Source organism: Oncorhynchus gorbuscha, unplaced genomic scaffold (genome assembly GCF_021184085.1).
Source record: "Oncorhynchus gorbuscha isolate QuinsamMale2020 ecotype Even-year unplaced genomic scaffold, OgorEven_v1.0 Un_scaffold_656, whole genome shotgun sequence".
In the NCBI taxonomy this organism is placed as follows: Eukaryota; Metazoa; Chordata; class Actinopteri; order Salmoniformes; family Salmonidae; genus Oncorhynchus; species Oncorhynchus gorbuscha.
Window position 1 is genome coordinate 327,947 of NW_025745755.1, and position 25,107 is coordinate 353,053.

Below are 25,107 nucleotides of genomic sequence, written 5' to 3' on the forward strand. Positions count from 1 at the left end.
GGATCAGGAGCACGCTCAACACTGTAACTAAAGCAGTAAGTGGCAGCGACCTCCTCTCCAAGATCTCCCGCCTTAAGCCCAGTGCCGCAGCCACCCATGCAGAGAAGGTACAGGCCGAAGCGGAGCCTCTGACTCCATCTCCAACCCCGGCAGCTAGTGACCCTTCAGCTGCTGCAATACACATGAAGCCACCAGAGCAGGATCAGACAGTAGGACAGGACCAGAACAATGGAGAGGAGGGAAGGAGAATCAGCCACTTCAGGCTTTAGAGAAACCCTTCATGGCCAACGTCAAGCCCAAACAGAGCCTCGCTGCGTCAGTGGCTATATCCACCGCTAGCTCCTCGTCAAGTTTAGAGAAACCCTTCATGGCCAACGTCAAGCCCAAACAGAGCCTCGCTGCGTCAGTGGCTAACTCCGCCGCATCAGTGGCTAGATCCACCGCTAGCTCCTCGTCAGCCATTGCCAAGCAGACGTTACAGCTGTTCCAACCAGAGGCCCTGTCCACCAACATGGACGAGACAAACAGCACCTTGTCTCAACACGTCAACGACTACTTTGGGAGTTGTACTAGTCTATCAACAGGAGATGACAAGAAGCCTCACCATCTAAATGACAATGCTCAAGCATCCATGTCCTCCAAGCCTGCTCTCAGTCTACGTTATCAGAGTACGAAGAGCGGGGACCACATCCCCGTTTCAGTACCTGTGGCAGCTGAGACCAAGGCTATCCAGGGCAAGGCAGCTACCCCACAACCGACTCCTCCCCTGGAGGAGGTTCGCCCAACCTCGGGTGTTCCCACCCGAGAGAGCCCTGCCACAGACAGTACTTCCTCTGACCCAGTCACCCATACCCCCACCCTAACACCCTCTAAAAAAGGGGGGTTTGGGCAGTATCTGTCCGACCCTCGTCCCAATGTTCAGGCATTCTTTGGCAGCTACATAGCACCCTTGGTACCTAGTAAGTTCAGAGCTGACCCCAAGAGCGTCACAGCAGCAGTTGAAGAGAAAAACACGGAGGAGGCTGTGAGGAAGTCTGGAGAGAAGATGGAGACTGAGGAGGAGAAGAAGAATGCTGAAGAGGGGGCCAAGAAACGACTGTTGAGCCAGAGAGAGAAGGTACTGAAACTGATTCATGTAAATGAATGATTCTCTGCCATGTGAATGAATTAAAATGAACTTTAAAGTGTTTGAAGTGTCTTACCCTGTCAGTTTGAAGTGTCTTACCCTGTCAGTTTGAAGTGTCTTACCCTGTCCGTTTGAAGTGTCTTACCCTGTCCGTTTGAAGTGTCTTACCCTGTCCGTTTGAAGTGTCTTACCCTGTCCCCTGTCGTTTGAAGTGTCTTACCCTGTCGGTTTGAAGTGTCTTACCCTGTTTTGAAGTGTCTTACCCTGTCGGTTTGAAGTGTCTTACCCTGTCTTACCCTGTCGTTTGAAGTGTCTTACCCTGTCGGTTTGAAGTGTCTTACCCTGTCGGTTTGAAGTGTCTTACCCTGTCGGTTTGAAGTGTCTTACCCTGTCGGTTTGAAGTGTCTTACCCTGTCGGTTTGAAGTGTCTTACCCTGTCGGTTTGAAGTGTCTTACCCTGTCGGTTTGAAGTGTCTTACCCTGTCGGTTTGAAGTGTCTTACCCTGTCGGTTTGAAGTGTCTTACCCTGTCGGTTTGAAGTGTCTTACCCTGTCGGTTTGAAGTGTCTTACCCTGTCCTTACCCTGTCGGTTTGAAGTGTCTTACCCTGTCGGTTTGAAGTGTCTTACCCTGTCGGTTTGAAGTGTCTTACCCTGTCGGTTTGAAGTGTCTTACCCTGTCGGTTTGAAGTGTCTTACCCTGTCGGTTTGAAGTGTCTTACCCTGTCGGTTTGAAGTGTCTTACCCTGTGTCTTACCCTGTCGGTTTGAAGTGTCTTACCCTGTCGGTTTGAAGTGTCTTACCCTGTTTGAAGTGTCTTACCCTGTCGGTTTGAAGTGTCTTACCCTGTCCTTACCCTGTCGGTTTGAAGTGTCTTACCCTGTCGGTTTGAAGTGTCTTACCCTGTCGGTTTGAAGTGTCTTACCCTGTCGGTTTGAAGTGTCTTACCCTGTCGGTTTGAAGTGTCTTACCCTGTCGGTTTGAAGTGTCTTACCCTGTCGGTTTGAAGTGTCTTACCCTGTCGGTTTGAAGTGTCTTACCCTGTCGGTTTGAAGTGTCTTACCCTGTCGGTTTGAAGTGTCTTACCCTGTCGGTTTGAAGTGTCTTACCCTGTCGGTTTGAAGTGTCTTACCCTGTCGGTTTGAAGTGTCTTACCCTGTCGGTTTGAAGTGTCTTACCCTGTCGGTTTGAAGTGTCTTACCCTGTCGGTTTGAAGTGTCTTACCCTGTCGGTTTGAAGTGTCTTACCCTGTCGGTTTGAAGTGTCTTACCCTGTCGGTTTGAAGTGTCTTACCCTGTCGGTTTGAAGTGTCTTACCCTGTCGGTTTGAAGTGTCTTACCCTGTCGGTTTGAAGTGTCTTACCCTGTCCGTTTGAAGTTCATGTTCAATGATCTAGGACAGAAGGAAAACATTACACACAATGATTACCTTATATCTCATTTTGATATACATTTTTAAATAGGATCCTGGATATGTTCTGTGCCCTCCCATCCCAGATCATAGCCCGGGTGAGTATGGACAACAGGACCAGAGCCTTGGTGCAGGGCATCCAGAAAGCCACAGACATGAATATCCACACCAGCCGTGTGGAGGAGCTTAGCCTGCATCTTCTGGAGTACCCTGAGACACGCGGCGTGGCCGTCAAGGTGTGGGGCTGTTTTTGTAGACAATGTAAACTTCAATCCTTGTAGATATACTGTGGGTATATTTACATTCATATTTTAGTCATGTAGCAGAAGCTCTGATAGACCAACTTCCAATCAGTGCATTCAACTAAGATGGGTACATGTGGAAGTGTGTGAATTTCTCCCCCAGGAGAGGGTGATCCCGTGCCTGTTGCGTCTGAGGCAGACCAGAGACCCCCGGCTCCAGGCTGCAGTGAGAGAGGCCCTGACCCTGGTGGGATACACAGACCCTGTGAAGGGCCAGGGTATACGGATCCTGGCCATCGATGGAGGGGGGACCAGGGGACTGGTGGCCCTGCAGACCCTACACAAACTGCAGACACTGACGGGCAAACCCATCTACCAGCTGTTTGACTACATCTGTGGGGTCAGCACAGGTAGGCTGTTTCACCAAGCTCCCTGTATTGTCTACAACATGATATCGCTCCACACTACTAGGGCTGGTTTCCCAGACAGATCAGGCCTAGTCCTGAGAACATAACCCATTGAGCATTCTTTTAGGCCAAGACTAGGTTTCATTTATGTCTGAGAACCCAGTCACTTGTGTTTAATGAAAGGCACTATACAGTCCAGTCTTAAAATCAAAAAGTCAGGGCCTCCAGAGTGGAGCAGCGCTTGAGGCGTCATTACAGACTGGCTGCGACCGGGAGACCCATGAGGCGACGCACAATTGTCCCAGCATCGTCCGGGTTAGGGGAGGGTTTGGGCCTGGCGCAAACCCTAGCGACTCCTGTGGTGGGCCTGGCGCATGTACTCTGACACGGTCACCAGCTGTATGGTGTTTCCTCTGACACGTTGGTTCGGCTGGCTTCCGGGTTAAGCGAGCTGTGTGTCAAGAGGCAGTATGGCTTGGCGGGGTCGTGTTTCGGAGGACGCATGGCTCTCAACCTTCGCCTCTCCCTCTGTACGGGAGTTGCAGCGATGGGACAAGACTGTAACTACCAATTGGATATCACGACATTGGGGAGGATAATACTTTGTTTAAAATCTGAAAGTCCTGTTGGGCACGTGGCATCTTAACACGATGAACCCCTGTCCCTCAGGTGCCATCCTGGCCTTCATGTTGGGGGTGTTCCAGATTCCTCTGGATGATTGTGAGGAACTCTACAGGAAGCTGGGTTCTGATGTGTTCAAACAGAACGTCATCGTGGGAACCGTTAAGATGGGCTGGAGCCACGCCTTCTACGACAGCCAGATCTGGGAGAACATCCTCAAGTGAGTACAGTACCCTGCTGCTCCGTCATGTCAGGATACTGTCATGTCAGTACCCTGTCAGTACCCTGTCATGTCAGTACCCTCCGTCTAGGATACTGTCATGTCAGTACCCTGCTGCTCCTGTCATGTCAGTACCCTGTCATGTCAGTACCCTGCTGCTCCGTCCCTGTCGGATACTCCTGTCATGTATACTAGTGTCAGTACCCTGCTGCTCCGTCTAGTATACTGTCATGTCAGTACCCTGCTGCTCCGTCTAGTATACTGTCATGTCAGTACCCTGCTGCCCGTCTAGGGTACTGTCATGTCAGTACCCTGCTGCCCCGTCTAGGGTACTGTCATGTCAGTACCCTGCTGCTCCGTCTAGTACCCTGTCGTGTCCCTGCTGCTCAGTACCCTGCTGCTCCGTCTAGTATACTGTCGTGTCAGTACCCTGCTGCTCCGTCTAGTATACTGTCATGTCAGTACCCTGCTGCTCCGTCTAGTATACTGTCATGTCAGTACCCTGCTGCTCCGTCCATGTCAGTACCCTGCTGCTCTGTCTAGTACCCTGCTGCTCTGTCTAGTACCCTGTCATGTCATGTCCCTGCTGCTCCGTCTAGTACCCTGTCATGTCAGTACCCTGCTGCTCCGTCTAGTAGTACCCTGCTGCTCCGTCTAGTATACTGTCATACCCTGCTGCTCTGTCTAGTACCCTGTCATGTCAGTACCCTGCTGCTCCGTCTAGGATACTGTCATGTCAGTACCCTGCTGCTCCGTCTAGGGTACTGGCCTGTCAGTGGTAAAATATCTTGACAGTGTAGTCTGACCTATGAAAATCATGTTCTTATTTTGGAGCATGTAAATTGCAGTATAATTTAGTCTGGTTTGATAATGAAGTGGTGAATGTTTTGTGTGTAACAGGGAGAGAATGGGAGAAGGCCTCATGTTCGAGACAGCCCGGGATCCAAAATGCCCAAAGGTAAGGTTTGATCTATACATCACTTTAACAACCATACCCTTACACTGGGAACAAGGACTTAATCAAGTCCATATCGACGGGTCGGCTGACGAGGCACCAAAATGATACGCACACATCGATACGGCTGGATGGCCTGCGTTGTTATGATCCTGGACGGTCACATAGCAACAATGACAAGAAGCTGCCATGTAGGGAATCCTAGGCTGCTCGTTTAGTCTCATTGTGTCTTGACTCCATGTCTTGTTTTGACTCATGTCATGTCAATGCTAATGGGGCTAAAATTTGCTAGCTAGCTAATCAACAACTGTAACAATGCATTTAAGAGACAACAAGTGCTCATTGAAAACATAAATACATTTGCACAATAAACATCGGAGACTAAATACATGTTGTTAACAATCTAAGCCAACCCCTCTGTTGTGCACGTTGGTTTTGTTGCTGAACAACCAACCCATCTCTTCTCTCATGAACATGTCTTCATTTAGTTCATGCCTCTGTTCCTCCTCTAGGTGTCAGCAGTGAGCACCATAGTGAACAGGGGTCTGCCTCTGAAGGCCTATGTGTTCAGGAACTACAGCATGCTACCAGGGGTCAGGTCCCACTACATAGGAGACTGTAAACACAAGATGTGGCAGGCCATCAGAGCCTCCTCCGCCGCCCCAGGGTACTTCCAGGAGTATCCACTGGGAAAAGACCTGCACCAGGTAACCAATTCATCTATCTCTGTATGTGTAGCTTTAGTACTCTCTCTCTATTTATCTACCTCAACCTCTCTCTATTTATCTACCTCAACCTCTCTCTGTTTATCTACCTCAACCTCTCTCTGTTTATCTACCTCAGCCTCTCTCTGTTTATCTACCTCAACCTCTCTCTCTTTCTCTGTTTATATACCTCAACCTCTCTCTCTCTCTCTGTTTATCTACCTCAGCCTCTCTGTTTATCTACCTCAGCCTCTCTGTTTATCTACCTCAGCCTCTCTCTGTTTATCTACCTCAGCCTCTCTCTGTTTATCTACCTCAGCCTCTCTCTGTTTATCTACCTCAGCCTCTCTCTGTTTATCTACCTCAACCTCTTTCTCTCTCTCTCTCTCTCTCTCTCTCTCTCTCTCTCTCTCTCTCTGTTTATCTACCTCAACCTCTCTCTCTCTCTCTCTCTCTGTTTATCTACCTCAACCTCTCTCTGTTTATCTACCTCAACCTCTCTCTCTCTGTTTATCTACCTCAACCTCTCTCTCTTTCTATGTTTATATACCTCAACCTCTCTCTCTCTCTCTCTGTTTATATACCTCAACCTCTCTCTCTCTCTCTGTTTATCTACCTCAACTCTCTCTCTCTCTCTCTCTCTCTGTTTATCTACCTCAACCTCTCTCTCTGTTTATCTACCTCAACCTCTCTCTCTTTCTATGTTTATCTACCTCAACCTCTCTCTCTCTCTCTGTTTATCTACCTCAACCTCTCTCTCTCTCTCTGTTTATCTACCTCAACCTCTCTCTCTCTCTCTGTTTATCTACCTCAACCTCTTTCTCTCTCTCTCTCTCTCTCTCTCTCTCTCTCTCTCTCTCTCTCTCTCTCTGTTTATCTACCTCAACCTCTCTCTCTCTGTTTATCTACCTCAACCTCTCTCTCTGTTTATCTACCTCAACCTCTCTCTCTTTCTATGTTTATATACCTCAACCTCTCTCTCTCTCTGTTTATCTACCTCAACCTCTCTCTCTCTCTCTCTCTCTGTTTATCTACCTCAACCTCTCTCTCTCTCTCTCTCTCTCTCTCTCTCTGTTTATCAACCTCAACCTCTCTCTCTCTGTTTATCTACCTCAACCTCTCTCTCTCTGTTTATCTACCTCAAACCTCTCTCTCTCTGTTTATCTACCTCAAACCTCTCTCTCTCTGTTTATCTACCTCAACCTCTCTCTCTTTCTATGTTTATATACCTCAACCTCTCTCTCTCTCTCTGTTTATATACCTCAACCTCTCTCTCTCTCTCTCTGTTTATCTACCTCAACCTCTCTCTCTCTCTCTCTGTTTATCTACCTCAACCTCCCTCTCTCTGTTTATCTACCTCAACCTCTCTCTCTCTGTTTATCTACCTCAACCTTTCTCTCTCTGTTTATCTACCTCAACCCCTCTCTCTGTTTATCTACCTCAACCTCTCTCTGTTTATCTACCTCAGCCTCTCCCTTTCTCTCTGTTTATCTACCTCAGCCTCTCTCTTTCTCTCTGTTTATCTACCTCAGCCTCTCTCTTTCTCTCTGTTTATCTACCACAACCTCTCTCTTTCTCTCTGTTTATCTACCTCAACCTCTCTCTCTCTGTTTATCTACCTCAACCTCTCTCTTTCTCTCTGTTTATCTACCTCAACCTCTCTCTTTCTCTCTGTTTATCTACCTCAACCGCTCTCTTTCTCTATTACCCCTCCCTCTTTGTCTCTCTGTCTCTATGATCTCTCCCTGACTGTCACTCATTTACCCAACACTTCTCGCAAATCAATACACTTTCAGTACACTTCCTGATAGTCCTCTCCGAGGCCTGAGACCATTAACTGTAGGGCCGTAGTGTGTGTTTCTGTGTGTTAAATTAGCCCGTTCTCTCAGCTGGAGATGCAGAGTGTAAATGTAGAGCCTCTCTCTCTCTGTTCCATTTCAATTCAATTCAAGGGGCTTTATTGTCATGGGAAACATATGTCAACATCGCCAAAGCAAGTGAAATAGATAATAAAGAAAAGTGAAATAAACAATAAAAATGAACAGTAAACATTACACTCACAAAAGTTCCAAAATTATAAAGACATTTGTCTATATACAGTGTTGTAACGATGTGAAAATAGGTAAAGTACAAAATGGAAAATAAATAATAATAATAATCCTGCTTCTGTGATGTCACACTGTGGTATTTCACCCAGTAGATATGAGAGGTTATCAAAATTGGATTTGTTTTCGAATTCTTTCTGTCTGTGTAATCTGAGGGAAATATGTGTCTCTAATATGGTCATACATTGGACAGGATGTTAGGAAGTTCAGCTCAGTTTCCACCTCATTTTGTGGGCAGTGAGCATATTGTCTGGTTTTTATTTTATTTATTTTTTTTAACCTTTATTTTACTAGGCAAGTCAGTTAAGAACAAATTCTTATTTTCAATGACGGCCTAGGAACAGTGGGTTAACTGCCTTGTTCAGGGGCAGAAGAACAGACTTTTACCACGTCAGCTCGGGGATTCGAACTTGCAACCTTTCGGTTACTAGTCCAACACTCTAACCACTAGGCTACCCTGCCGCCTAACTGTCTTCTCTTGAGAGCCATGGCTGCCTATGACGGCCTTTCTCAATAGCAAGGCTATGCTCACTGAGTCTGTACATAGTCAAAGCTTTCCTTAAGTTTGAGTCAGTCACAGTGGTCAGGTATTCTGCCACTGTGTTCTCTCTGTTTAGGGACAAATAGCATTCTAGTTTGCTCTGTTTTTTTTTGTAACTTGACACATTGCAAAAAATTTATCTTTTTGTTCTCTCATGATGTGGTTGGGTCTAATTGTGTTGCTGTCCTGGGGCTCTGTGGGGTCTGTTTGTGTTTGTGAACAGAACTCTAACTCACTGTCACTTCAAACACGCATATCAAAGACTGAGCCCCCCTGTGATGGAGAAGGGTTCCTGTAGGTGCTGCTGCCTGTAGGGGAATGGCAGGACAGTGACTCTTGATGAAAGAGAATATCTGATGTATAGCCAACACTCTGTCAGGTTGTACCTCAACAGCCTATTTGTTTCTCTATTTTCTAGGTAAACAAAATGTTATTTGACCTGTGTAATTTGGATGCCACTCCGTTGACCTGCTTTAGTTGTGTTTGGTTGTAGACTGTACACCTGCGTCATAGATCAAAAGCTGTTTCCTGGATGTTGGTTTGTTTCAGGAAGTAGGAAGTCAGAGCTAATTGCAAAGCAAGCTCTCTTCTCAGAGCCTTAGAAATCTCCATGGCAACCAGTGAATATTCTATCTACCCGACCAAGTGGGTTTGGGCCTCCCTCCATCTGGGCAGAGCCCTTAGACAGCCGCTCTTTAACCTTTACCCAGAGTCTGAAAGGAGAGGTCGCTGCCTGCCTGCCCCACAGTCCCTTTGATCAGCCATTCATAAAGAGGCACAGTGCCCTGCCACACACACTCCAATAATGTATTGATATTTCAACACGTAGCGCACGCACACGCCACAGGATTAGTCTGAGTGAGATCTGTGTGTGTGGAGAGAGATGGATGATTTGGTGACATCCTTTATATACTGTGTGCCACTGTGTTTTGGCCCCGTTTCCCTTGTTTCAAAAGCTTTCACAACAGACCAAAGAGGAGAGTGTAGACTAGAGATGTATTCAAAGTCCACAGCTCTTGACTCGCCTCTTCAGAGAGCTGGGTTGTTTTTGGAGTTTTCTCTACTGATCAATGGACATATTTGGTGGTTTTAATGTGGCAGTAATCATTTGAATCCTTAGCTTGTCACGAGACTTGGCTGTTATCTTGGATGAACCTCCTTTTAATCATTGAACTTCCTGCTTCAACATTTTGATAAGGCCAAGTCCATTTCATGACATGGATAATGCTTTCATTATCCATAATGTCCCTTTAGCTCTCTGTCCCTTCTCTGACAATGCTACATACCCAGTGGACTGACCTAACTAATATGCTATTACATAGTCAATAGACTCTTATCACTAATCCCTTTATGTTCTGTTTCGTGTGTGTGTGTGTGTGTGTGTGTGTGTGTGTGTGTGTGTGTGTGTGTGTGTGTGTGTGTGTGTGTGTGTGTGTGTGTGTGTGTGTGTGTGTGTGTGTGTGTGTGTGTGTGTGTGTGTGTGTGTGTGTGTGTGTGTGTGTGTGTGGATTAACATGCAAGTAGCAGCTTTAACTCTTGGCTGAGAAACCGGTTGACAGCTGAACTCCCTCTGCTCTCAGTCAGTCCGGATGGAGTGTTTTAAAGGCACTAGGCTTTAGAACACCAGCCCACCAGCCCCTCCATAAAACAATCAGTGTTTAACCAGCTAACTGCTCTGAGATGTACTCAGACCAGGACCTCTGCATGCATTAACCAGCTAACTGCTCTGAGATGTACTCAGACCAGGACCTCTGCATGATTAACCAGCTAACTGCTCTGAGATGTACTCAGACCAGGACCTCTGCATGCATTAACCAGCTAACTGCTCTGAGATGTACTCAGACCAGGACCTCTGCATGCATTAACCAGCTAACTGCTCTGAGATGTACTCAGACCTAGGACCTTATGATTAACCAGCTAACTGCTCTGAGATGTACTCAGACCAGGACTGCTCTGCATGCATGCATTAGCCAGCTAACTGCTCTGAGATGTACTCAGACCAGGACCTCTGCATGCATTAACCAGCTAACTGCTCTGAGATGTACTCAGACCAGGACCTCTGCATGCATTAACCAGCTAACTGCTCTGAGATGTACTCAGACCAGGACCTCTGCATGCATTAACCAGCAACTTAATGTACCAGCTATGCATTAACTAACTGCTCTGAGATGTACTCAAGATGGAGAAAAAGTTAAAGCATATTGAGTGTTCCGTGTTCTGTAAGGATTGATCATCTGGAATCAGAATAGTGTTCCGTGTTCTGTAAGGATGGATCATCTGGAATCAGAATAGTGTTCAGTGTTCTGTAAGGATTGACCATCTGGAATCAGAATAGTGTTCCATGTTCTGTAAGGATTGACCATCTGGAATCAGAATAGTGTTCCATGTTCTGTAAGGATTGACCATCTGGAATCAGAATAGTGTTCCATGTTCTGTAAGGATGGCTCATCTGGAATCAGAATAGTGTTCAGTGTTCTGTAAGTTGACTCTGGAATAGAATAGTGTTCCATGTTCTGTAAGGATTGACCATCTGGAATCAGAATAGTGTTCCATGTTCTGTAAGGATGGATCATCTGGAATCAGAATAGTGTTCAGTGTTCTGTAAGGATTGACCATCTGGAATCAGAATAGTGTTCCATGTTCTGTAAGGATGGCTCATCTGGAATCAGAATAGTGTTCAGTGTTCTGTAAGGATTGACCATCTGGAATCAGAATAGGTGTTAGCGGGGTGAACAGGCCGTGGCTCGGGTGGCTGAGGTCCTTGATGATCTTCTAGGTGTTTAGCGGGGTGAACAGGCCGTGGCTCGGGTGGCTGAGGTCCTTGATGATCTTCTAGGTGTTAGCGGGGTGAACAGGCCGTGGCTCGGGTGGCTGAGGTCCTTGATGATCTTCTAGGTGTTTAGCGGGGTGAACAGGCCGTGGCTCGGGTGGCAGAGGTCCTTGATGATCTTCTAGGTGTTAGCGGGGTGAACAGGCCGTGGCTCGGGTGGCAGAGGTCATTGATGATCTTCTAGATGTTAGGGGGGTGAACAGGCCGTGGCTCGGGTGGCTGAGGTCCTTGATGATCTTCTTGTCCTTCATGTGACACCGGGTGCTGTAGATGTCCTGGAGAGCAGGCAGTGTGCCCCCGGTTAATGCGTTGGGCTGACCACACCACCTGCTACGGTTGTATAGTACTGGTTCTATAGTAGAGTCATGGTGAACTAATACACAGTGATCTGGTATATTTAAACATGTAGCTAGTCTGGCTGGGTTGTATAGTACTGGTTCTATAGTAGAGTCATGGTGAACTAATACACAGTGATCTGGTATATTTAAACATGTAGCTAGTCTGGCTCGGCCACGTGCTGCAGTTTAGTTCACTGGTGTTTGTTTTACTGGCATGAATGTTGTTCCATCATAAATACACTGACAGAGAGGATACGTCCCAAATGCCACCCTATTCTCTATATAGTGCAGTACTTTTGACCATAACCCTATAGTAGTGCACTACATAGGGAATAGGGTGCTATTTGTGGGACACCCAGAGTCTAGAGGGGAGATGAGCAGAGCGTGGCTCCCAGTTCGACCTCCCCAGTGTTCAAGAGGAAATGGGACAGAAAATGTGATCTCTTCTGCCTCAGCTGAATGCAACATGTCCTCCCTCCCAGTCCCGGTCATCTGCCCATCTGGACACAGCTAAACAATGAGACTAGAGCCAGTATATCCATGTTGTGCTACTGTTGTGTTAGGATATCATGAAGAGAAGCTGAGAAGCCTCAGTCAGGGACTCTCAGGCTGGATTTAAATGAGCAGGTTTGTTTGTTATAGCTAAATGACCTGCTGTTGTAATGGGGATTTAAATGAGCAGGTTTGTTTGTTATAGCTAAATGACCTGCTGTTATGGGGATTTAAATGAGCAGGTTTGTTTGTTATAGCTAAATGACCTGCTGTTATGGGGATTTAAATGAGCAGGTTTGTTTGTTATAGCTAAATGACCTGCTGTTATGGGGATTTAAATGAGCAGGTTTGTTTGTTATAGCTAGATAAATGACCTGCTGTTATGGGGATTTAAATGAGCAGGTTTGTTTGTTATAGCTAAATGACCTGCTGTTATGGGGATTTAAATGAGCAGGTTTGTTTGTTATAGCTAGATAAATGACCTGCTGTTATGGGGATTTAAATGAGCAGGTTTGTTTGTTATAGCCAAATGACCTGCTGTTATGGGGATTTAAATGAGCAGGTTTGTTTGTTATAGCTAGATAAATGACCTGCTGTTGTAATGGGGATTTAAATGAGCAGGTTTGTTTGTTATAGCTAAATGACCTGCTGTTATGGGGATTTAAATGAGCAGGTTTGTTTGTTATAGCTAGATAAATTACCTGCTGTTATGGGGATTTAAATGAGCAGGTTTGTTTGTTATAGCTAAATGACCTGCTGTTATGGGGATTTAAATGAGCAGGTTTGTTTGTTATAGCTAAATGACCTCCTGTTGTAATGGGGATTTAAATGAGCAGGTTTGTTTGTTATAGATAAATGACCTGCTGTAATGGCGATTTAAATGAGCAGGTTTGTTTGTTATAGCTCGATAAATGACCTGCTGTTATGGGGATTTAAATGAGCAGGTTTGTTTGCTATAGCTAAATGACCTGCTGTTATGGGGATTTAAATGAGCAGGTTTGTTTGCTATAGCTAAATGACCTGCTGTTATGGGGATTTAAATGAGCAGGTTTGTTTGCTATAGCTAAATGACCTGCTGTTATGGGGATTTAAATGAGCAGGTTTGTTTGTTATAGCTAAATGACCTGCTGTTATGGGGATTTAAATGAGCAGGTTTGTTTGTTATAGCTAAATGACCTGCTGTTATGGGGATTTAAATGAGCAGGTTTGTTTGTTATAGCTAAATGACCTGCTGTTATGGGGATTTAAATGAGCAGGTTTGTTTGTTATAGCTAAATGACCTGCTGTTATGGGGATTTAAATGGGCAGGTTTGTTTGTTATAGCTAAATGACCTGCTGTTATGGGGATTTAAATGAGCAGGTTTGTTTGTTATAGCTAAATGACCTCCTGTTATGGGGATTTAAATGAGCAGGTTTGTTTGTTATAGATAAATGACCTCCTGTTGTAATGGGGATTGAAATGAGCAGGTTTGTTTGTTATAGCTCGATAAATGACCTGCTGTTATGGGGATTTAAATGAGCAGGTTTGTTTGCTATAGCTAAATGACCTCCTGTTGTAATGGGGATTTAAATGAGCAGGTTTGTTTGTTATAGATAAATGACCTCCTGTTGTAATTGGGATTGAAATGAGCAGGTTTGTTTGTTATAGCTAGATAAATGACCTGCTGTTATGGGGATTTAAATGAGCAGGTTTGTTTGTTATAGCTAAATGACCTGCTGTTATGGGGATTTAAATGAGCAGGTTTGTTTGTTATAGCTAGATAAATGACCTGCTGTTATGGGGATTGAAATGAGCAGGTTTGTTTGTTATAGCTAAATGACCTCCTGTTGTAATGGGGATTTAAATGAGCAGGTTTGTTTGTTATAGCTAAATGACCTGCTGTTGTAATGGGGATTTAAATGAGCAGGTTTGTTTGTTATAGCTAAATGACCTCCTGTTGTTATGGGGATTGAAATGAGCAGGTTTGTTTGTTATAGCTAGATAAATGACCTGTTGTTATGGGGATTTAAATGAGCAGGTTTGTTTGTTATAGCTAGATAAATGACCTGCTGTTATGGGGATTTAAATGAGCAGGTTTGTTTGTTATAGCTAAATGACCTGCTGTTATGGGGATTTAAATGAGCAGGTTTGTTTGTTATAGCTAAATGACCTCCTGTTGTAATGGGGATTTAAATGAGCAGGTTTGTTTGTTATAGCTCGATAAATGACCTGCTGTTATGGGGATTTAAATGAGCAGGTTTGTTTGTTATAGCTAGATAAATGACCTGCTGTTATGGGGATTTAAATGAGCAGGTTTGTTTGCTATAGCTAAATGACCTGCTGTTATGGGGATTTAAATGAGCAGGTTTGTTTGCTATAGCTAAATGACCTGCTGTTATGGGGATTTAAATGAGCAGGTTTGTTTGTTATAGCTAAATGACCTGCTGTTATGGGGATTTAAATGAGCAGGTTTGTTTGTTATAGCTAGATAAATGACCTGCTGTTATGGGGATTTAAATGAGCAGGTTTGTTTGCTATAGCTAAATGACCTGCTGTTATGGGGATTTAAATGAGCAGGTTTGTTTGCTATAGCTAAATGACCTGCTGTTATGGGGATTTAAATGAGCAGGTTTGTTTGTTATAGCTAAATGACCTGATCACTGATCTGGTCACACTGTACCAGGGACATACTGCATCATGATAACATAAAGACCAGTGATCTGGTCACACTGTACCAGGGACATACTGCATCATGATAACATAAAGACCAGTGATCTGGTCACACTGTACCAGGGACATACTGCATCATGATAACATAAAGACCAGGGACATACTGCATCATGACAACATAAAGACCAGTGATCTGGTCACACTGTACCAGGGACATACTGCATCATGATAACATAAAGACCACACTGTACCAGGGACATACTGCATCATGATAACATAAAGACCAGGGACATACTGCATCATGACAACATAAAGACCAGTGATCTGGTCACACTGTACCAGGGACATACTGCATCATGATAACATAAAGACCAGGGACATACTGCATCATGATAACATAAAGACCAGTGATCTGGTCACACTGTACCAGGGACATACTGCATCATGACAACATAAAGACCAGTGATCTGGTCACACTGTACCAGGGACATACTGCATCATGATAACATAAAGACCAGGGACATACTGCATCATGATAACATAAAGACCTGTGATCTGGTCACACTGTACCAGGGACATAATGCATCATGACATAAAGACCAGTGATCTGGTCACACTGTACCAGGGACATACTGTATCATAACATAAAGACCAGTGATCTGGTCACACTGTACCAGGGACATACTGTATCATAACATAAAGACCAGTGATCTGGTCACACTGTACCAGTGACATACTGCATCATGATAACATAAAGACCAGTGATCTGGTCACACTGTACCAGGGACATACTGCATCATGATAACATAAAGACCAGGGACATACTGCATCATGACAACATAAAGACCAGTGATCTGGTCACACTGTACCAGGGACATACTGCATCATGATAACATAAAGACCAGGGACATACTGCATCATGATAACATAAAGACCAGTGATCTGGTCACACTGTACCAGGGACATACTGCATCATGACAACATAAAGACCAGTGATCTGGTCACACTGTACCAGGGACATACTGCATCATGATAACATAAAGACCAGGGACATACTGCATCATGATAACATAAAGACCTGTGATCTGGTCACACTGTACCAGGGACATAATGCATCATGACATAAAGACCAGTGATCTGGTCACACTGTACCAGGGACATACTGTATCATAACATAAAGACCAGTGATCTGGTCACACTGTACCAGGGACATACTGTATCATAACATAAAGACCAGTGATCTGGTCACACTGTGCCAGGGACATACTGCATCATGACAACATAAAGACCAGTGATCTGGTCACACTGTACCAGTGACATACTGCATCATGATAACATAAAGACCAGTGATCTGGTCACACTGTACCAGGGACATACTGCATCATGATAACATAAAGACCAGGGACATACTGCATCATGATAACATAAAGACCAGTGATCTGGTCACACTGTACCAGGGACATACTGCATCATGACAACATAAAGACCAGTGATCTGGTCACACTGTACCAGGGACATACTGCATCATAACATAAAGACCAGTGATCTGGTCACACTGTGCCAGGGACATACTGCATCATGACAACATAAAGACCAGTGATCTGGTCACACTGTACCAGGGACATACTGCATCATGATAACATGAAGACCAGGGACATACTGCATCATGATAACATAAAGACCAGTGATCTGGTCACACTGTACCAGGGACATACTGCATCATGACAACATAAAGACCAGTGATCTGGTCACACTGTACCAGGGACATACTGCATCATGACAACATAAAGACCAGTGATCTGGTCACACTGTACCAGGGACATACTGCATCATAACATAAAGACCAGTGATCTGGTCACACTGTGCCAGGGACATACTGCATCATGACAACATAAAGACCAGTGATCTGGTCACACTACCAGGGACATACTGTATCATGATAACATAAAGACCAGGGACATACTGCATCATGATAACATAAAGACCAGTGATCTGGTCACACTGTACCAGGGACATACTGCATCATGATAACATAAAGACCAGGGACATACTGCATCATGATAACATAAAGACCAGTGATCTGGTCACACTGTACCAGGGACATACTGCATCATGACAACATAAAGACCAGTGATCTGGTCACAGTTTAATTGCAGCCAGGCAAGGTTTTATTTGTCTCGTTTAGTGTTTAATCATGAGGCCTGCAGCGAAGTGTCCAGATGCATTAAGGTGCCATGAAATCTCTGCTTAGTCACGATGATGCACAACAGGAGAATCACGTTGGCTTGTTGGTTAACAGGTCTCAAGAGCCTGAGGAACTCAAAATAATCACCGGATTAAAGAAACAACTGTTAGCACTGAGAATTGTCTTGTAATACGTTCACTATCACTGTTGACTGTGACATTTCCTCTAGTTTGAAACACCAAATAGTGAGACTTTCATGTAAGTCAGGGCCCACTTCCTTATTCCAATTCCTTCAGTGTTTTTAGAAGAGGCAGTGCTGAACATAACGCCATGGCAACACTGGAGACTCATTGTCTTGTTTCTCTTCAGCGTCTCTGTAGTGAGAAGCCAGTGAGCTTGTTGAGAGAGAGGCTTAGCCCAGAGAGCTGTTGTAGCTCTGACCCCCACAGAGTGGAAACGACCTTTGACCTGCAGTCAGCAGGGGTCAAGGCCTTATTGTGAGCCACACTCTCTCCCACACTTCACCATGAGTAGATCATTGTTTTAGCAGTTTAATCCTATCCAAACAGCCCAGTTAGAAAACCCTTCACTCAGGGTGCGTTCCAAACTACACCCTATTCCCTACGTAGTGCATTACTTATTACCAGGGCCCATAGGGCTCTCAGAAGTAGTGCACTGTATAGGGAATAGGGTGCCATTTTGGACACAGACTTAGTGGATGAAGTCCAAGAGTAAGTGGACTTGGAGAGGGTAGCTAAGAGGGAGAGAGGGAAGACATAACTTACAAAGACTAAACCTGGCTTTGCCAAGACGAGGTCACTGCTCAGCTAGTGTCTGGAGCACATAGAGTAGCTTGACACACACACTCTCAAGTAAGTGTGTGTGTGTGAGAGAGAGAGAGAGCCCTTACTTACCCTCTGTGTCTGGCTAATCTTGTCTGTCTGCAGCCGCTGACATTCACAACTGCTTCTGGAAATGAGACTTGAATAATTAATTTCACCGTATCAAAGCCTCTTTCTACTGTGGAGCACCGACTCTGTTGAGGTGATTGTACAACATTGAGGTAATTGAGCTATCCTACCCTGTATGGGTAATACACTGTTTCCCTTTTGTTGGGCTGGTCAGAAAGACATTTCTACCATACGTTTAACTCCTTGTTATTCAGACCACTATCACACTACAGGCAAGCAGACTCTGGTCTGGTCTATTCATCTCTGGGATGTATTAGACAGTGTACCACTCCTCACCAGCCCTGGAGGGGTTGATAGGGACGTGTTTCCACAAGCCTGGTGGGCCAGTAGAACAGCCTCGTAGTCCCAGATCAGGAAGCTTAAACAGGCCTGGTGTTTAGATACAGAGCAATATTGATCAGGGCCTGGTGTTTAGATACAGAGCAATATTGATCAGGGCCTGGTGTTTAGATACAGAGCAGTATTGATCAGGGCCTGGTGTTTAGATACAGAGCAGTATTGATCAGGGCCTGGTGTTTAGATACAGAGCAGCATTGATCAGGGCCTGGTGTTTAGATACAGAGCAGCATTGATCAGGGCCTGGTGTTTAGATGCAGAGCAGTATTGATCAGGGCCTGGTGTTTAGATACAGAGCAGCATTGATCAGGGCCTGGTGTTTAGATGCAGAGCAGCACTGACATGGTGATTTACTGTGTTCTACCTCAGCCATTATGTACTAGGACATGGTGATTTACTGTGTTCTACCTCAGACATTATGTACTAGGACATGGTGATGATTTACTGTGTTCTACCTCAGACATTATGTACTAGGACATGGTGATTTACTGTGTTCTACCTCAAACATTATGTACTAGGACATGGTGGTGATTTACTGTGTTCTACCTCAGACATTATGTACTAGGACATGGTGATTTACTGTGTTCTACCTCAGACATTATGTACTAGGACATGGTGGTGATTTACTGTGTTCTACCTCAATATTATTAGACATTTACCAAGCTTAATGTCATGTACCTTATACATACAAGATAAGCAGACATTAAAACAAATCAAATTCTATTGGTCACATTAGCAATGTTATTGCAAAATGCTTGTGTTTCTAGCACCAATAGTGCAGTAATATCTAACAATAAACACAAACCTAAAAGTAAAAGAATGGAATGAAGGAATATATAAATATTAGGACGAGCCATGTCGGAGTGGCGTTGACTAAAAGACAGTATATACATATGAGATGAGTAAAGCACAAATATATAAACATTATAACATCATATCGGTCCGTCTAAAATCCTTGTGGTATTTTTCTGAAGTCTGATTGTCTCTGTGTGTTTCCAGGATGGTGGTCTCCTCATCAACAACCCCACAGCGTTGGCCATCCATGAGTGTAAGCTGCTGTGGCCCAACACCCCAGTGCAGTGTGTTGTCTCCCTGGGTACGGGTCGCTATGAGACCGTCAACAAGAACAACACCACCTCCACCAGTCTCAAAGCCAAGATCACCAACGTCATCAGCAGTGCCACCGACACAGAGGGTGGGTCACCAAGGGACCATGGAGTGTGTGTGGTGTACTGTGTGTAGTTGGTGTGCCACATCTGTCCTTTGACAGGGATGAAACCACATTAGGTTATTTCTAACATCAGATTAAAGGCTGAGCCAGTCAGCCAGCCAGTCAGCCAGTCAGCCAGTCAGCCAGTCAGTCAGTCAGCCAGCCAGCCAGTCAGTCAGATAAATGTGCTTCACTAAAACAGACGCTGCATGTAGTCCCTGTAGTTAGTTGGAAGACCATTGTTTTCTGTGATTCTCCTTAAGTGACTCATTCGCTGCATGTAGTCCCTGTAGGTAGTTGGAAGACCATTGTTTTCTGTGAATCTCATTAAGTGACTCATTCGCTGCATGTAGTCCCTGTAGGTAGTTGGAAGACCATTGTTTTCTGTGAATCTCATTAAGTGACTCATTCGCTGCATGTAGTCCCTGTAGGTAGTTGGAAGACCATTGTTTTCTGTGAATCTCATTAAGTGACTCATTCGCTGCATGTAGTCCCTGTAGGTAGTTGGAAGACCATTGTTTTCTGTGAATCTCATTAAGTGACTCATTCGCTGCATGTAGTCCCTGTAGGTAGTTGGATGACCATTGTTTTGTCTCGTGCTGTATTTCAGTCACTCCTTCAATGATTTCCTTTTGACCTACACAGCTCAGAACATCAAGTTCATCAAGTACTTGACCTCTCTCTGATTCCTCATCCATCAGCTCCCCAGTACTTGACCTCTCTCTGATTCCTCATCCATCAGCTCCCCAGTGCTTGACCTCTCTCTGATTCCTCATCCATCAGCTCCCCAGTACTTGACCTTTCTCTGATTCCTCTCATTCATCAGCTCCCCAGTACTTGACCTCTCTCTGATTCCTCATCCATCAGCTCCCCAGTGCTTGACCTCTCTCTGATTCCTCATTCATCAGCTCCCCAGTGCTTGACCTCTCTCTGATTCCTCTCATTCATCAGCTCCCCAGTGCTTGACCTCTCTCTGATTCCTCTCATTCATCAGCTCCCCAGTACTCCATCTCTCTGATTCCTCTCATTCATCAGCTCCCCAGTACTCCATCTCTCTGATTCCTCTCATTCATCAGCTCCCCAGTACTCCATCTCTCTGATTCCTCTCATTCATCAGCTCCCCATTACTCCATCTCTCTGATTCCTCTCATTCATCAGCTCCCCAGTACTCCATCTCTCTGATTCCTCTCATTCATCAGCTCCCCAGTACTCCATCTCTCTGATTCCTCTCATTCATCAGCTCCCCATTACTCCATCTCTGATTCCTCTCATTCATCAGCTCCCCATTACTCCATCTCTCTGATTCCTCTCATTCATCAGCTCCCCAGTACTCCATCTCTCTGATTCCTCTCATTCATCAGCTCCCCATTACTCCATCTCTCTGATTCCTCTCATTCATCAGCTCCCCAGTACTCCATCTCTCTGATTCCTCTCATTCATCAGCTCCCCAGTGCTTGACCTCTCTCTGATTCCTCTCATTCATCAGCTCCCCAGTGCTTGACCTCTCTCTGATTCCTCTCATTCATCAGCTCCCCAGTACTCCATCTCTCTGATTCCTCTCATTCATCAGCTCCCCAGTGCTTGACCTCTCTGATTCCTCTCATTCATCAGCTCCCCAGTACTCCATCTCTCTGATTCCTCTCATTCATCAGCTCCCCAGTGCTTGACCTCTCTCTGATTCCTCTCATTCATCAGCTCCCCAGTACTCCATCTCTCTGATTCCTCTCATTCATCAGCTCCCCAGTGATTGACCTCTCTCTGATTCCTCTCATTCATCAGCTCCCCAGTGCTTGACCTCTCTCTGATTCCTCTCATTCATCAGCTCCCCAGTACTCCATCTCTCTGATTCCTCTCATTCATCAGCTCCCCAGTACTCCATCTCTCTGATTCCTCTCATTCATCAGCTCCCCAGTACTCCATCTCTCTGATTCCTCTCATTCATCAGCTCCCCAGTGCTTGACCTCTCTCTGATTCCTCTCATTAATCAGCTCCCCAGTGCTTGACCTCTCTCTGATTCCTCTCATTCATCAGTTCCCCAGTGCTTGACCTCTCTCTGATTCCTCTCATTCATCAGCTCCCCAGTACTTGACCTCTCTCTGATTCCTCTCATTCATCAGCTCCCCAGTACTTGACCTCTCTCTGATTCCTCATCCATCAGCTCCCCAGTACTTGACCTCTCTCTGATTCCTCATCCATCAGCTCCCCAGTGCTTGACCTCTCTCTGATTCCTCATTCATCAGCTCCCCAGTGCTTGACCTCTCTCTGATTCCTCTCATTCATCAGCTCCCCAGTGCTTGACCTCTCTCTGATTCCTCTCATTCATCAGCTCCCCAGTACTTGACCTCTCTCTGATTCCTCTCATTCATCAGCTCCCCATTACTCCATCTCTCTGATTCCTCTCATTCATCAGCTCCCCATTACTCCATCTCTCTGATTCCTCTCATTCATCAGCTCCCCATTACTCCATCTCTCTGATTCCTCTCATTCATCAGCTCCCCAGTACTCCATCTCTCTGATTCCTCTCATTCATCAGCTCCCCAGTGCTTGACCTCTCTCTGATTCCTCTCATTCATCAGCTCGCCAGTACTCCATCTCTCTGATTCCTCTCATTCATCAGCTCCCCAGTGATTGACCTCTCTCTGATTCCTCTCATTCATCAGCTCCCCAGTGCTTGACCTCTCTCTGATTCCTCTCATTCATCAGCTCCCCAGTACTCCATCTCTCTGATTCCTCTCATTCATCAGCTCCCCAGTGCTTGACCTCTCTCTGATTCCTCTCATTCATCAGCTCCCCAGTGCTTGACCTCTCTCTGATTCCTCTCATTCATCAGTTCCCCAGTGCTTGACCTCTCTCTGATTCCTCTCATTCATCAGCTCCCCAGTGCTTGACCTGTCTCTGATTCCTCTCATTCATCAGCTCCCCATTACTCCATCTCTCTGATTCCTCTCATTCATCAGCTCCCCATTACTCCATCTCTCTGATTCCTCTCATTCATCAGCTCCCCATTACTCCATCTCTCTGATTCCTCTCATTCATCAGCTCCCCAGTACTCCATCTCTCTGATTCCTCTCATTCATCAGCTCCCCAGTGCTTGACCTCTCTCTGATTCCTCTCATTCATCAGCTCGCCAGTACTCCATCTCTCTGATTCCTCTCATTCATCAGCTCCCCAGTGATTGACCTCTCTCTGATTCCTCTCATTCATCAGCTCCCCAGTGCTTGACCTCTCTCTGATTCCTCTCATTCATCAGCTCCCCAGTACTCCATCTCTCTGATTCCTCTCATTCATCAGCTCCCCAGTGCTTGACCTCTCTCTGATTCCTCTCATTCATCAGCTCCCCAGTGCTTGACCTCTCTCTGATTCCTCTCATTCATCAGTTCCCCAGTGCTTGACCTCTCTCTGATTCCTCTCATTCATCAGCTCCCCAGTGCTTGACCTGTCTCTGATTCCTCTCATTCATCAGCTCCCCAGTGCTTGACCTCTCTCTGATTCCTCTTTCATCAGCTCCCCAGTACTTGACCTCTCTCTGATTCCTCTCATTCATCAGCTCCCCAGCGCTTGACCTCTCTCTGATTCCTCATCCATCAGCTCCCCAGTGCTTGACCTCTCTCTGATTCCTCATCCATCAGCTCCCCAGTACTCCATCTCTCTGATTCCTCATCCATCAGCTCCCCAGTGCTTGACCTCTCTCTGATTCCTCATCCATCAGCTCCCCAGTACTCCATCTCTCTGATTCCTCTCATCCATCAGCTCCCCAGTACTCCATCTCTCTGATTCCTCATCCATCAGCTCCCCAGTGCTTGACCTCTCTCTGATTCCTCATCCATCAGCTCCCCAGTACTCCATTTCTCTGATTCCTCTCATCCATCAGCTCCCCAGTACTCCATCTCTCTGATTCCTCATTCATCAGCTCCCCAGTACTCCATCTCTCTGATTCCTCTCATCCATCAGCTCCCCAGTACTCCATCTCTCTGATTCCTCTCATCCATCAGCTCCCCAGTACTTGACCTCTTTCTGATTCCTACCTGTGTAGATGGTCAGTCTGAGTGCTGTTTAGTCAGTGTGTGATGGCACTATGAACAACTTGATTCCTACCTGTGTAGATGGTCTGAGTGATGTTTAGTCAGTGTGTGATAGCACTATGAACAACTTGATTCCTACCTGTGTAGATGGTCAGTCTGAGTGCTGTTTAGTCAGTGTGTGATGGCACTATGAACAACTTGATGGACCTCTATAAAGTAGGAAGTCATAATAAACCAGTCACATATGGACTAACTTTGTGTCCCTCATCAGAAGTCCACGTCATGTTCTCTCCTTCTCCCAGACAGCTGCTTCCTCTAAACTAGCTACACTAACAACATGATAGCTATCGAGATATACAATGATTTAACTGTACTCCAGCAACATGACCTAACCTCTCTCACCTCCTCTCTCTCCGTCAGAGGTCCACATCATGCTGGACGCCCTCCTTCCACCCAACACCTACTTCCGTTTCAACCCCTACATGAGCGAGGACATCCCATTGGACGAGAGCCGCCCGGAGAGGCTGACCTTCCTGCAGGAGGAAGGAACTCGCTACCTGGAGAGGAACGAAGCCAAGCTGAACAAGGCAGCGTCGGTGCTGGCTCTGGAGAAGAGCGCCATCCAGAGGCTGGCTGAATGGTGCAAACTGAAGGCCGACATGTACGAGGGCTTGCCCTTCATCTCCAAACTGTAGGGCATGTCTAGAGGTGAAAGGTCAGACAGGCTGAGAGACACTAATTTAGACTGATTATGAAGATCATATAGGAGCTGTAAAGGTGTGACATGTACGAGGGCCCTTCATCTCCAAACTGTAGGGGATGTCTAGAGGTGAAAGGTCAGACAGGCTGAGAGACACTAATTTAGACTGATTATGAAGATAATATAGGAGCTGTAAAGGTGTGACATGTACGAGGGCCCTTCATCTCCAAACTGTAGGGGATGTCTAGAGGTGAAAGGTCAGACAGGCTGAGAGACACTCATTTAGACTGATTATGAAGATAATATAGGAGCTGTAAAGGTGTGACATGTACGAGGGCCCTTCATCTCCAAACTGTAGGGGGATGTCTAGAGGTGAAAGGTCAGACAGGCTGAGAGACACTCATTTAGACTGATTATGAAGATAATATAGGAGCTGTAAAGGTGTGACATGTACGAGGGCCCTTCATCTCCAAACTGTAGGGCATGTCTAGAGGTGAAAGGTCAGACAGGCTGAGAGACACTAATTTAGACTGATTATGAAGATAATATAGGAGCTGTAAAGGTCTGACATGTACGAGGGCCCTTCATCTCCAAACTATAGGGCATGTCTAGAGGTGAAAGGTCAGACAGGCCGAGAGACACTAATTTAGACTGATTATGAAGATAATATAGGAGCCGTAAAGGTCTGACATGTACGAGGGCCCTTCATCTCCAAACTATAGGAAGCGACCTGCAGAGGTTAAAGTTCAAAAGGCACTGCAGGCGGTAGCTGCTGAGAAACTCATTTAGACTTGAAAATAAACATCATGTGCTTTGATATGACTCCATCAGTGGAGGCTGGTGGAAGAATCTATAACGAGGAAAGGCTCATTGTAATGGTCGGAATGGAATAAATGGAACTGAGTCAAACGTGGTTTCCATAAGTTTGATGTGTTTGATACCGTTCCATTGATTCCATTCCAGCCATTACAATGAGCCCATCCTCCTGTAGCTCCTCCAACCAGCCTCCTCTGGTGTTTGATTCCATTCCAGCCATTACAATGA

The 25,107-nt window shown here is 45.6% G+C and overlaps 1 protein-coding gene across 1 annotated transcript; it reads left to right on the forward strand.

Moving 5' to 3' along the window:
• LOC124019707 (calcium-independent phospholipase A2-gamma-like) lies at nucleotides 1-24,243 on the forward strand. The gene is made up of 8 exons (XM_046335116.1): nucleotides 1-1,117; nucleotides 2,621-2,770; nucleotides 2,940-3,186; nucleotides 3,853-4,024; nucleotides 4,925-4,982; nucleotides 5,492-5,686; nucleotides 19,131-19,326; nucleotides 23,784-24,243. The coding sequence occupies exons 1-8, from the start codon at nucleotides 281-283 to the stop codon at nucleotides 24,056-24,058; spliced, it is 2,130 nt and encodes a 709-aa protein (XP_046191072.1). The 5' UTR covers nucleotides 1-280; the 3' UTR covers nucleotides 24,059-24,243.
• The last annotated feature ends 864 nt before the right edge of the window (nucleotides 24,244-25,107 follow it).